Source organism: Cricetulus griseus, chromosome X, assembly GCF_003668045.3.
Source record: "Cricetulus griseus strain 17A/GY chromosome X, alternate assembly CriGri-PICRH-1.0, whole genome shotgun sequence".
Classification (NCBI taxonomy): Eukaryota; Metazoa; Chordata; class Mammalia; order Rodentia; family Cricetidae; genus Cricetulus; species Cricetulus griseus.
In genome coordinates, this window is record NC_048604.1 from 49,873,401 (window position 1) to 49,886,984 (window position 13,584).

A 13,584-nucleotide genomic window follows, 5' to 3' on the forward strand; every position below is an offset into this window, starting at 1 on the left:
ATAGCTCCACATTGGTACCTCCATTTGATTTTTAGTGGCACGCACTGCAGTGGTCAGGCCATCAAAAATGGTGTTGTCAGAATAACAGGCAAGGCAGTAAGAGGAATGTAAGATTATATACCTCAGAGAATGTTGTCAAAATTGAGTATGATCATATATATCAAGCCTGGTGTACATTAACCAGTGCCCACAGAATGGTATCTACCACTACGGCTATCAATTCCTCACCGTCATTTTGGGAACTTCTTCTGGCTTAACCCTCTATGCTTCAATACAAGGTCGGCCGTGATTGTTCCACATACTATGCTGACTCAAACTTCCCACTGTTGTTCCCTTTGCCACCTCTCACAGTGTGAGCTGCTGCCTCCAGCTAAATCTACATCTGGCCAGTTCTTTTTTTTTCCATTTTTTTATTTGAATTAGAAACAAGATTGTTTTACATGTCAATCCCAGGTCCCTCTCCCTCCCCTCCTCCCCTGCCCCCTTCAGTAACACCCTACCTATCCCGTACCTTTTCTGCTCCCCAGGGAGGGTGAGGTCTTCCATAGAGGGTCTTCAGAGTCTGTCATATCCTTTGCAATAGGGCCTACCTCCTTGTGTCTTGCTGGCCAGTTATTATACTTTAAACTACACTCATCCGCTAAGCTTTCCATAAGATTTTCTGGATTGCCCCATTTCAAAATGGAAACCTTCATCCTGTTCTTCCATACTAATTTTATTTATAATTAACAATTTGTCAGAGAACTATCACCATAAAACTCTAAGGTAACTGAAGGCAGGAACTTTCTTAGCTCTGCAATCCCAGGTAAGATCCTGGTCCCTGGAATACAGTAAGCACTTACTAAAATTTTTTGAGGTGGGGTGATATTTGGGCCTTTTCTTTAAATATTGAAATTGCCTCAGAATTATTAGCATTTTTCACTTATGAAATGGCTGCCTACATTGGTTAGGAATGGGTAACGTTCATATGAACAAAAGAGTCTATAATGACTCATTTAATTCTTCTAGAAATAAAAAATACTACTAATTGTGCAGCTGATACTTCCAAATCATTAACTCTAGCTTTAAAATATAATAATAAAACTAAATAGAGCAATGCTTGTAACTCAATATTAACTCTAGACAACATAATTGAATACGAAACTACTTGTGAACACAGTTCTTTTGATAGTCAAAAGAGAAAGCAAGTTTTAAGCATATTACATGTCTGTTTAATGTATCAACAATATATGAGGAATGTAGTGCTACAAATGATGTTGACATTTAAATACCTGACCACATAGAATAGTTTTCAGCAAAGCCATATTTGTAAATTGCAACACAAATAATAAAAACCTAGAGACAAATATTGGGATTCAAGCTGAAGATTAGAGAAGCAAAGCAACCAAGCCACAGCATCTCTTTCCTGTCTCTCTCTAGACACATTCCTTTACTACCTCAAATATTGTTTGTTCTTGTTGTTTTGCTTTTATTTCATTTATTTATTTTGGTGCTGGGACTTGAACTCAGAACCTCATACATATACAGCAATGCTATATTACTGACCTACATATATAACCCCAAACACTGAACGACTACAGAGATACAGAAGGAACTATATAAAAATAGAGTAAGATGAGGTTAAAAGTTGTACCAGCTAAATATTACTTCATTTAATCTTTCTTTCTTTCTCATCCCTCTCTGGTTTTCTCTTTTCTCTGCCTCCAAATCTTAGGCTAGAGAGATATAGACCTTTATGGAAAATTAATTAATGTCACTCTAGTACCTAAAATATGCAAGTGTCAATAATAAATTTAATTATTTTTGATGTTTTGCATTTCAAAATTAGTGGAATTTTATAATGTTATTTAAACAAATGATTTTCCTGGTTGTGTGGGTGGTAGGTAAGTTTAAGTTTGGTTGTCTTCTGTTTTATTGACACAGGGTTTTGTTGTGTAGCTCAGGCTAGCCTAGAACTCATAATCCTTCAACCTCTCAAGTATACATCCCTATACCCAAAACTTTATTTTCTATTCCATAATTCTAGCTTTTCTGAACAAAACAAGAACAAATATTTACTTCTTAAATTAAAATGAAAATCAGATTTTTTTTATGTCATTTAATTAGTGGCCAGTTGACCTGGCAGTTATCAACTGCCTCAAGTTTTCAAAAGATTTGGGTAACTCTATTAAACTATATAGACTATAGCCACATAACATATAAGAGCTCTGGTAGCAAAACAAAGTCAAGTGGACACAGTGAAAAGATAGTACTTCTGAATATAGAATGAGGCTAAACACAAAGGCATACATAATATTAAGTGAATATTACTAAGTTTCATGCACAACTTCCTGTCTATTTCTTTTTTCAAGGTCCTGTCAGAGGCCTCCACCCAAAATCATGTATTTTAATATAAGAAAACATAACTAGAGTTTTCACTGTCTAATAATTGCTAATTGTGAGTACAATCATCAACCATTATTTCTAGAGTAGACAGATTACATAAAGGACCCATGAGGGTTGAAAAATGGCAGTCATTCAAAAGATTAAAGAAAATAAGATTTACTAATACCTAACAGAGAATATACACTAGATTCTTCTTTGGACCCATAGGTTGAATGGTACCCTAAGTAGTTTAAATGAGCAGTGAAATATTCACAATGCAGATTTATTTGCAGTCAGTGTACTACAACACACTACAGTTAATGTTAGGTATATTTACTGATTATTTTGTCTCCTTTTAACCAAATAAGCCCTCAGAAAATAGAAAATCAACTCTAAGTGATTCCTATAAAGACAACAGATTGAAGATAATAGGATAATACCAATAATGCGAGCGCAAGGGAACAAGAAAATGGGAGACTGTTAGATGTCTTCTTTGTAATTCTTCATCTTTTATCCATTACCACATAGTAAAAATAACAAAAATCTAACTAATAAACTGTCTCCTCAAGACATAAATGATTAAAGTAATGATTTGAAATACAGTTACCTATCAATCATGATGATGACTCTCACTTTAAGTGCATATTATACTTTAAAGTCTTAGGCAATGGTAGTTAAATTCCACCTCAAATTAACAAACCATTTAAATCTTAGCAGCCAGAGCATGAAGACAGCGTCTTCAATTTTCTCAGCAATAATTAGAATCACATGATCTCAATCCTGTACCTTAGTGATAGTGTATAAACTTAATGGCACATGTTTATGTGCCTCTTTTGAATTTTCTTAATAGCAAGAAACAAAAGGCCCCACAGAAGCTTGAAAACACTTGGTAAAAGCAGCTGAAATAATAAATGCAAAACAAAAACTCAAATGCCTTCCTTGTCATCAAATACTGTCACAAGACACACAGAAATCATTGCAAAAGCAAAAAAAAAAAGTGCTAAAGCAGGTATTAGGAAAGTGACTCAAGTGTGGGTGGTTCACTATAAAGCTGGATGAATACAGATATTTTGTAAAATAGCTCATACTAAAATAGTTTATAGTTGTTTCAATACACACACACATCATTTTTCTTGGAGTCACTAACAGAACAATTTAACATGAAAAATATATTGACAAAATAAAAGCTGTAGTTAAGAAGATGCTTTCAGGAACAAACAACACACACACACACACACACACACACAGAGAGAGAGAGAGAGAGAGAGAGAGAGAGGGAGGGGGCGAGGATTCCTGAACACACTTACATGTGGAAAATTCAAACAGTATTTTATTTTTTTTTTTTGGTTTTTTGAGACAGGGTTTCTCTGTGTAGTTTTGGAGCCTATCCTGGCACTCGCTCTGGAGACCAGGCTGGCCTCGAACTCACAGAGATCCGCCTGCCTCTGCCTCCCCAGTGCTGGGATTAAAGGCGTGTGCCACCAACGACCAGCAACTCAAACAGTATTTTAAACCAAAGTGTACAGACTGCTATACAAATAAATAAGTCAGCTTTTATTTACAGAAAAAGACAAAATTTAAAAAAAAAAATCAAGCCAGCAAGGGTAATATCTCACACCTATAAATCATGCACTCAAGGAGCTACAAGGAGGACCACAAGTTCAAGGCCAGCTTCGGGTACATGATGAGTTCCAACTAGTTTTGTGTGTGTGTGTGTGTGTGTGTGTGTGTGTGTTGAAACAACTATAAACTATTTTAGATAGAGTGAAACAAATACAGTAAAATATTTACATAATTATGAAAATATTTCTCCCCAATCATAGTAAATAATGTAAGCTAATGTCAGAATGACCAACATATGTTTCCCCTCACTTGTGGTTCTGAAAGTTTATATAAATGTGTAAAATCCTATATGTGCATGACATGAAAATAGACTTGAAACTGTCATGGGGAACAAAAGGACTAGTATAAGCTGGGAGTGTTGATAAAAGAGAAGGTATGGGGGCTGGAGAGATAGCTCAGAGGTTAGGAGCACTGACTGCTCTTCCAGAGGACCTGAGTTCAATTCCCAGCAACCACATGGTGGCTCACAACCATCCGTTATGAGATCTGGTGCCCTCTTCTACCGGAAGCAGAATGTTGTGTACATAATAAATAAATAAAATCTTTAAAAAAATTGAAAAAAAGGGAAGGTATGAAAGTAGGGAGGGTAAATGCTAAACATACAATCTGTACTTGCATGAATACTTCAAAATACATTTTAAAAAGAAAGAATATATTTTCTCCCTACAAACACATCTCTGGTTATTGCACCATTATTTTAAACCATGATTTAGGCATTTCTCTTTTAATTTAACAAAATAGTGCCCAGTTAGAAAGTAACTTCTTTTCAAAGAACTTCATGTTGATTGACACATATTGGCTGACCCAACTTCCATATCAGTCTTCTGCTGGAATCACTGTTAATTCTTTCTTCTCAGGGCTAGATACTGTCTGGAGGAGACACTCATGAGGATAAGGATCTATATATGAATGACACGGAAGTGAAAATGGAAAGAGTCTATTCTCTAATAGCATTAATTAAAGACTCTCTCACTAAAGAACATTTGAACCCATTAATGTAGAAACTTTAATATATAACATGCCATACTCATTGCACAACTGGTTGTCACCAAAGGGGAAGGGAATTTACTTGTCCTGGTGAAGCTTGATTAATGGAATGGATTGGTAAGTCAATGTTCTGATTTAGTTTTTGCTAACTATCTACTTGATGCATTTGGACCAGCATTTTGTTTTATGTATTTTTAAATGTGTTTTGATGCATGTATGTCTGTGTACCATGTGTGTGTGCCTGGTGCCTTCAAATATCAGAAGCAGATGTTAGATCCCTTGAGACAGGAGTCACAAATGGTTGGAAACCATCAAGTATGTGCTAGGAATTGAAACCAAGTCCTCGGGAAAAGCACACTGTGCCATCTATTCAGCCCTGAACTTGGGCTTCTTTGTCAGCTTTTGGCTTTGAGTGCCAAATATCAAAATAAAGATGTCTAATTGCTGCCTATTTTAAAACAAGACATAAAAAACATGGGCTCACTGTCAGCACACAATAAAAACCATCATGAAAGTGAAGACTTTTGTCTGAAAAAATATATTCATTGGACAATCTCATTCCTTCAAGGTTTTCACAATCTTGAATATGCCTTCACCTTATAAGGTACATAACATTAGCATATGCATATATTCATAGTTGAAAATGAGACAGTTTGAGGTTACATGCAGAAAAATGTATACATATATACAAATGAATTCATACACATACATTTATTTATATATATACTATTCCCAAATGGGGAAGAAAAATCAAAAAGCATAAAGACCACCGAATCATTCCTGAGGTTACAATGCTTTTCTGTAGTATGTCAGTGCAGGGTAATAAGTGTTTTAGACTTTCCTCATTAATAGTCTCTGCTTTCTTTTTATTCTTTTCTGGGCATGGTTTTATTTTTTTATTTTGTTTCAGTTTGCTCTGGTTTGGTTTAAGTTTTTGAGGCAGGGCCTACGTATCCCAGATTAGCCTTGAATTCTCTATATAGGCCAGGAAAGCCTAAACCAGAATTAATTTTTGCTACAGTACAAAGACACAAAATAGGAATTTAAAAATAGACATAGCTGCATTCCACAAAAAAAATCTCCTCTGTAGACAATGAAATTCATGTAATTTCCATGCACCTTCAAACACTCTTCTCCTTAACCATTTAAAACATAAAGCATGGAGCCAGTGAAGTGGCTTTGCAGGGAAAGGCACTGGCCTTACAAGTCTGGTGACCTGAGTTGGGCCCTGGAGAACCTATAGTAGGTGGAAGAAGAAAATCAAATCTTACAAGTTGTCATCTAACCTCCTCCTCATACACACTGCAGAATGTGTGCATTCCTACCTGCACTCACACAACACACACACACACACACACACACACACACACACACACACACACACACACACACTAGTGTCAAGTGAACTCTTGAACTTTGATGAATTCCTCAAACAATGAGAAGGCACTGATGCCAGAAAAACAAAGACTGAAAATTCAGAATTTGACACTGGCTTTTCACACTTTCCTTACCTCTACATCTGCTTCTTTCCTGAGCCCCCATGAGAGGCTGAAAGGACTATATTATATCTCCCACTAAAGCAGCTGATCCACAGCTAGCCTCAATTTTAGGGACGCCATAGCTACCTGTCTATGTGACTGAACTCCGCTCTCTGTGGATAAAAGTAGGTGCTACATTTATTTCTAAACCTGCAGCCCATAGCATACCATCTATATCATAACACAGATCAACTCATAATTGCTAAAATGTATTCATAAAGAATACACAAAAAAATCCCTTTTTTATAAAGGTACTTATTTTCAAGGCATTTCCAAATGCAGGCCAAGAAAAAAAAAAAAAAGCAGTGGTTCCTGAATTTGTCCCACTACAACATGAATTTGCAAACCTAGTTCTTTAATTTTTTCTCCTTCAATACCTGTCTTCCTTCTCTTTCCCTCAGGAACCTTTTGTGATACTAATAATGGCAAAAATTAAACTGATCCAGATCCAGATTAGTTTTGACATCTGTTTTCTGAGTACATGCCACTACTCCTTTACATGTTTTCCACACAATTCTTCACAGGAAAATAAAATGTGGAGCACGGTCTAAAATATGGGGGAAAGAATGTAGGAAATTTAAATGTAACTGGTGGCAATTGGGCTGTCTGAACAATTTCTTAGAATCTAATCATTTCCGACACTATTCCATGGCTTTTTGTAGATGTGAAGGCCTAGTTTACCAATAATGTATTTTATGGAAACTTAACTGTTATTAAAATTACTTACGCTGAGCGCAATCAAAGGTTCTCAGCCAAGCTAACCAACTTCTAAAACCCTGGTGCTGAGTGAGAAAAAAATATCCTTTAACAGCAATCAAGGGAATGCAATACGCTTGGGTTAAAGTAGAGCACCTGGTGTCCAGAGGCAACTCTTCGGTGTAAATTAATGAAGGAGAAAAGGAAAAGAACAAGATTAAAAGATTTAGATTTACCTGTGAGAATTCTAACAGGTGAAATAAAAACACCAATAATTAAGCACTTATTACATGTAACTATGTCATCATTAAATTATGCCAAAGATGCAAAGTACATCGATATAATACAAAAAATACTGTTTGTAAAGAGCGTTTGCTTTATGAAAGAATTACCGAAAAGTATAACATGTGAGATCTTTAAATCTGTCAGCAACAGACAGTGGTATTATTATTAAGATGGTCTTATGTTTGCTACATCAAATATGCAAATATCTATAATATGAAAAGGGATTTATGGATGCACAGAGTAAATGTGAGAGTCAAGAAAACATTCAAAGTAAAAGTGAGTCACTTACCCTGTTTTGAGACAAGGAAGAATCTTAGTATGTACCCTGTTGGCTGACATATAATTTCCTATATATCCCGAGATCTACCTACCTTGGACTCCTGAATGCTACAATTACAGTCATGTATTGCCATACCAGATAGCCCTCTCATTTAAGAATTTTCATTAACTTCAAAATAAATCAAGGTGGTTTTAGGGGGAGTATTAGGGAATGATTAATAATAAAATAGCTAATACCTATTTTGAAAGTTCTATTCTGCTGTAATTTTAAACTTAGTCTTCTAATAACTGCTACAATGAGAAATGCTATTGGTACTTTTGATACTCAAGCACTAAAACTATCAATTATCAGAATGAGGTAGAATAAATTTGAATATTGCTTTTTATTGTTTTCCCCATAAATTTTATGAAAACATTCTATTTCTTTAAAAAAAAGTTAAATAATCCATTGCATTAGAAATTGTAAACTAAACCAGGCATTGGTGGTACACGACTTTAATCCCAGCACTCTGGAGGCAGAGGCAGGAAAAGCCAGCCGGGTCTACAGAGCATGATCCAGGACAGGCTCCAAAGCAATACAGAGAAAGCCTGCCTCGAAAAACCAAAAAAAAAAAAAAAAAAAAAAAAAACCAGAAATCATAGCCTAATCCATTGGCTGTCAAGCAAGTAAAAAAAAAAAAAAAAAAAAAAAAAAAAAAAAGTGTGTGAAAGGTGCTATTTGATGCCGTTTCAGTATGTCATCAAAAATATCCAAACACATCTTTTATACTATGGTGACACAGTTCCATGGTAGTTCTGGAAACTGCAAACATTCACTAAGAGAAACAATAGAATAAAGGGAACATCAAGAGACACTAACCAGATCATTTTAGTAATCATCAAATAAGACAAGAACATTTTTGTTTACATTATTTGTAAGGAGGCCACCCACAGGTAGTGAAGAAATCACAGAAATTTCATATCTCAAAGCCTACTTCTGTGTTTCAGAAATAGTAACTTCAGTGCCTTCTCTTTATCAACTATGATGAAGATACTTCAACAGCTTTCTATTATAAGGCTGTTGGCCTTTGGTGAGGTTCTATAAAGGGCAACTGCAAATAAGGATCTGTCATCTGCAGAAAATGCTACATCTCAGACCCTTTCTCTCGTACCTTATGCATCTCCTCAATATTTATACACCAAAACGTACTGATTTGATATATAGCTTTAATGAAATGGTAAATATAGATGTCACCAAAATTCCAATGTTTTAGATTTATTGTGTACCTAAGTGTGTGTATCAGTATGCCCACTTAATAGCTTTAGCAAGTTACTGAACCAACTTTCTTAGTCTCTCTCTCTCTCTCTCTCTCTCTCTCTCTCTCTCTCTCTCTCTCTCTGAAGCTCAATCTCCTTATTTGGAAATGAGATCAAACAATTAGTACACACTTAGAAGAACAGTCATAAGAATAAAATGGCATAATACATGTAAAATAGTTTCATGATTGGGCAATGAACTTATAGTAAACATAAACAACGCCGATTCTGAAAAGAACATGTTCATTGGAAGGCAATATTGGTAAATTAAACATAGAATACAAACAAGGGGTAAGAAAACTTTTCTCAAAGAATAGATATAATCCTTTCAAAGTTTCCCATTTATCTTGGTTGTTAACTTTCAATCAAACGATGTTTCTCACAAAAGCTATTCCTGATGCATTTATACTATTATTTTAAAGTAGTGTGTTTATTTATAAATGATATTCACACATATATCAGTGTTTCTGTTTTGCTGTTATCAGTGATCAAGACAGTGTGACAAAGTAGTAAAATGTTAAGAAATGTTGGCAACTGAACAATGATCAGAGTTTATCAGATAAAGGAAAAAATGCTACAAATGTTTATAACATATTCACTATAAATATATGTACTCTCTGAATAGATTTACTTACATTTACTGACTGTAAGTTTTTCAAACGTTATAAAACTACCATGTACAACACACATTGTTCAATGATTAAGTCTAGCTCATTAATATATATATATATATATATATATATATATTATTTCAAATGATTGTGTGCTGAGAACACCTTTTATCAAACCTTAACATTTTCAAAACAATGTGTTCTTAATTATAGTCATATTTTATACAATAGATCTCTATAACTTATCCCCCATACCTAACCAAAATCCTATTATAATCCTTTGGCAATCACCTCACTTTTCTTCCTCCAACTATATCAGCCTGATGGTAAGCTAAATTATCATTGTCATAGAAAATAATATCGTCATCATCAAACTAGTAAATCGAATAACCAAGTAATCACACCATTGGATATAAAAACAGTATTGTCGATATACAAGTATATAATACTTTTATGTAGGTGAAAATGATATATATGATATACAACAAATTAAATAATAACACAATATTATATTTCCTATGAAATATATTTTTGTTTAATATCTTCCTCCAAAGCTCTATGGAATGAAACAATTCCACTAGGGAAAATGTAGTACTAACTTATACATTTGCTTAAATAAAATTAATGAATCCAACAAGCAAATTGTTCTACAAAAGGTCACACATTTAAATTTTTTAAAAATATATAATATTGTAGTAAATATTAGAATTAACATTAAATGATAAAACATGATTATGAAAGGTTATAAAATAGTTCATATAGTGCTCACAAGTTACAAATTATTAAGAATCACTATTGTATAGTGTTTCAAGCCCATAAAAGGCATGTGTGCAACTTGGAGGAAAGTAGTAGGAATAGAACTATTTTTTAAAACGGATTGAGATACAATATCTCTATGAATTGCATGCTAGTTTTTTAACCATGATCCTCCTCCCTCAGCCTCCAGAGCATTGAAATTACAGGCATACACAATGACTCCAGGCAAAACAGTAGCTATACACCGAATAAAATGGAAGGGGGGAAAGATCTAAGTAGGTAAAAAAAGAATGGCAACTCCATGTATACACACATATAAGAATCGGACATGAAAGGAGCCAAGACGTTGCTGCAGAAACTCGCAGAAACAGTTGACCTGACCTAGTGAAAGCATGGAGACCCTAGTCATAAAGGTGGGGAGACAGCACTGGACCAAGCCAAACCCTCTGAATGTGGGTGCCAGCTAGGAGGCCAAGACAGTCTATGGGACCTCTAACACTGGAGCTAGTCTTTAACCCTAGAGCACAAATGGTCTTTGGGAGCCCATTCCCTATGGAGGAATTCTATTGCAACCCAGATACAGCAAGGAGGGTCGAGACCCTCCCCCAAACAATATGACAGACTTTGAAGGTCCCTGGTGGAGGGCCTCACTATCACTGGGAAGGAGTTGGGGGATGGGTTGGGGGGGTTGTGGGGAACTTGGGAGGATGGGAGGGATGGATATGTAAATATGAGTAGTAATTAAAGAATTTAAATATAATATAATAATAATAATAATAATAATAATAATAATAATAATAATAAAGAATTGGACATGAAAATTTCATCCATGGTAACAAGAAGCAAAGCAATTAGTCCAGAGTCTAAAAGCAAGGTACATGTGGTAGTAGAGGCCCAAGAAAATTCCCTTCTCATCCTTCTATTTTATTTCATCAATTAAGCAGAGAATTACCAGAAGGGTTCTAACATTTCTGGTAATTAAGACGGGACACTGGAATCGGAAACAGGAACAATTGAGTGACTGAGAAATATTAATAATACAAGATAGACTAGGGTTTGTTTGACAAAGGAAGGGATGCTACAAATGTTATTGTAGTCTTTATATAAAATGTATGTTGATGTGGGAGATGAGAATGTTTGGTATCTCTAAAAGAGATCTGGTCAAGCTAACCAATGTGAGATAGCCCAATACTTCATTTATCCCTGCTCCAGACATAAAGTATTGAATAATCCAAGTATTACATTTATTATTTTAGAAATAATAGAGGACACACACACAAAGAAAAAATTAAGAAACACCCTACAAACTGTAAGTTGTATGACTCTTGCTGATATGAGAAAATAGAATGAATTAATTCCTTGGCTCCAATTACCATTTTGTTGTTTATTTTACACTCTGCCTTCCCAACTATATTTCATCTACTCAACAGATCATGTAGACTTGGACACATGTTGCTTTGGACCAGCAAACACACAGATTATTTAATTGAAAAATTGATTTGGTGTGCCACAAACCACAAAATACTACAAGACAAAGAGGAATAAACCCGTGTCTGATTTTAGGCACTCTGACTAGAACAGATAGGCATTCTAGCAAATAAATAAACAAACAAATCCAGGTACTCTTGGAAATACTTTTGTTTTTTTAACAAGAGTTGGATCTGTCTTTTATATGACATAAACAGTCAACTACAAACATCCCTATTTAAAATCTATTCTAGACATACACAGTTTAAAATGACAATGAAATTAGAGGTCGAACTCACCATCATTTTCTCAAAAAGGTCCAGAACTTCCTTTTCAGACAAATTCAGAGATCGTTCATCATATAATGGCTGAGCCACTGGAAACTCACTCATCGAGACTTGAGAATCAATAGGATGTTGAATAAAAGGTTTTTCTTTTTTGACAGTAGATTTTCTGAAACTTGTAATTCGATCACGCTACAAACAGAAAAATAAAAAGCCCTCAGAAAAAGATCAGGAGCCAGGCACATTAAGAATGGAAGCATCAAAATGGCACTTAGTATGTTATCTATTGTTATTCTCTTTTGACAAAACATTATTGTAAGCAGCAAGCTCCAGTTAGAGATTGGACTGTTTTTGCAACCCTGAAGTCATTCCTAAGCTTCAGAAAGCTGGGGGAGAAAAAACATGCCTCAAAAGTAAAATTTAGTCACTTGTCATTTCTGTTTTACAAGGAAGGAAGTGAAGAGACACTTTGGATCAAAATTTTGTGGTGGCTGTTTCTGCATTTGTTGGAAACGAAAACAGAAATACCTTCCTCCTCCAAATACTATTCTGATGTGTGGGTATTTCCTTTAAACCACTGATACCATGTACAATCTCTAACAATTAGCTTGCTCTTTCGTATCAAGTAAGTCAAGGACTTTGCTTGCAAGTCAAGAGGATATTTGGTTTAAAAGCCATCAAATATCTGACATCAAACATTAGTAATATTCATAAAACTGAAGGCAACTCAGTTTTATTCTGGTGTCTGTTAGGAAGCACATGCAATATCAAGTCACATTAAGCAAGCAGACATGTTAGCTATGAGGACAGTGGAGGAACACTGCCACATGACCACACTTCATTTAAGTAACCTTTAAGAATACAAAAACATTACAGACATCACTACAGTTTATGGAAAATTTTGTTGACCCCCCCTAAGAGTACATATTCTTCATTTTATTGATAGATACAATGTTTTTTGTAAAACCATAACGTGTACTTTGAAAAACAGCAGTTTTAAGCAGCTTAGTTAGGATTACAAAAATTATTTGAGTATGTGGTTGCTTACAGAGAGATTATAGAAACCACAATAGTTTGGAGGTGGGAAGAAAAATGAAATAGCATCTAAACCTACTTCCTCAATTCACAGAACAGGTGACTCAAACACAAGAGACCATGGTTCTGATCTCAGCTTTCACATTACAATTCTTTCTTTAAAATTATTTGAACTGTATTATTGGGTTTTACTGTATGTCTTTGAGGGCAGTTAAGTTGGTTTACATAGGTAGTGTCTTCCTTCCCACAACTCAAGAAAAACAATTTTAGTAATCCCAAATAAACTGAGTCAAATTTTACGGAAAGAGATGGTGGACATGAAAGCATTTAAATATGCAGTTAGCCACTCACTTCATATCACTG

The 13,584-nt window shown here is 34.9% G+C and overlaps 1 protein-coding gene across 9 annotated transcripts in view; it reads right to left on the reverse strand.

Annotated features, from left to right (window-relative positions):
- Positions 1–13,584, reverse strand: part of LOC100768845 (protein diaphanous homolog 2) — a 735,817-nt gene that overhangs the window by 670,909 nt on the left and 51,324 nt on the right. For all 9 annotated transcript variants that reach the window (XM_027433000.2, XM_027432999.2, XM_027433003.2 and 6 more), the window contains one exon: positions 12,202–12,378. In XM_027433000.2, the coding sequence (XP_027288801.1) occupies positions 12,202–12,378 (177 nt within the window). The remainder of the gene's footprint in view (positions 1–12,201; positions 12,379–13,584) is intronic.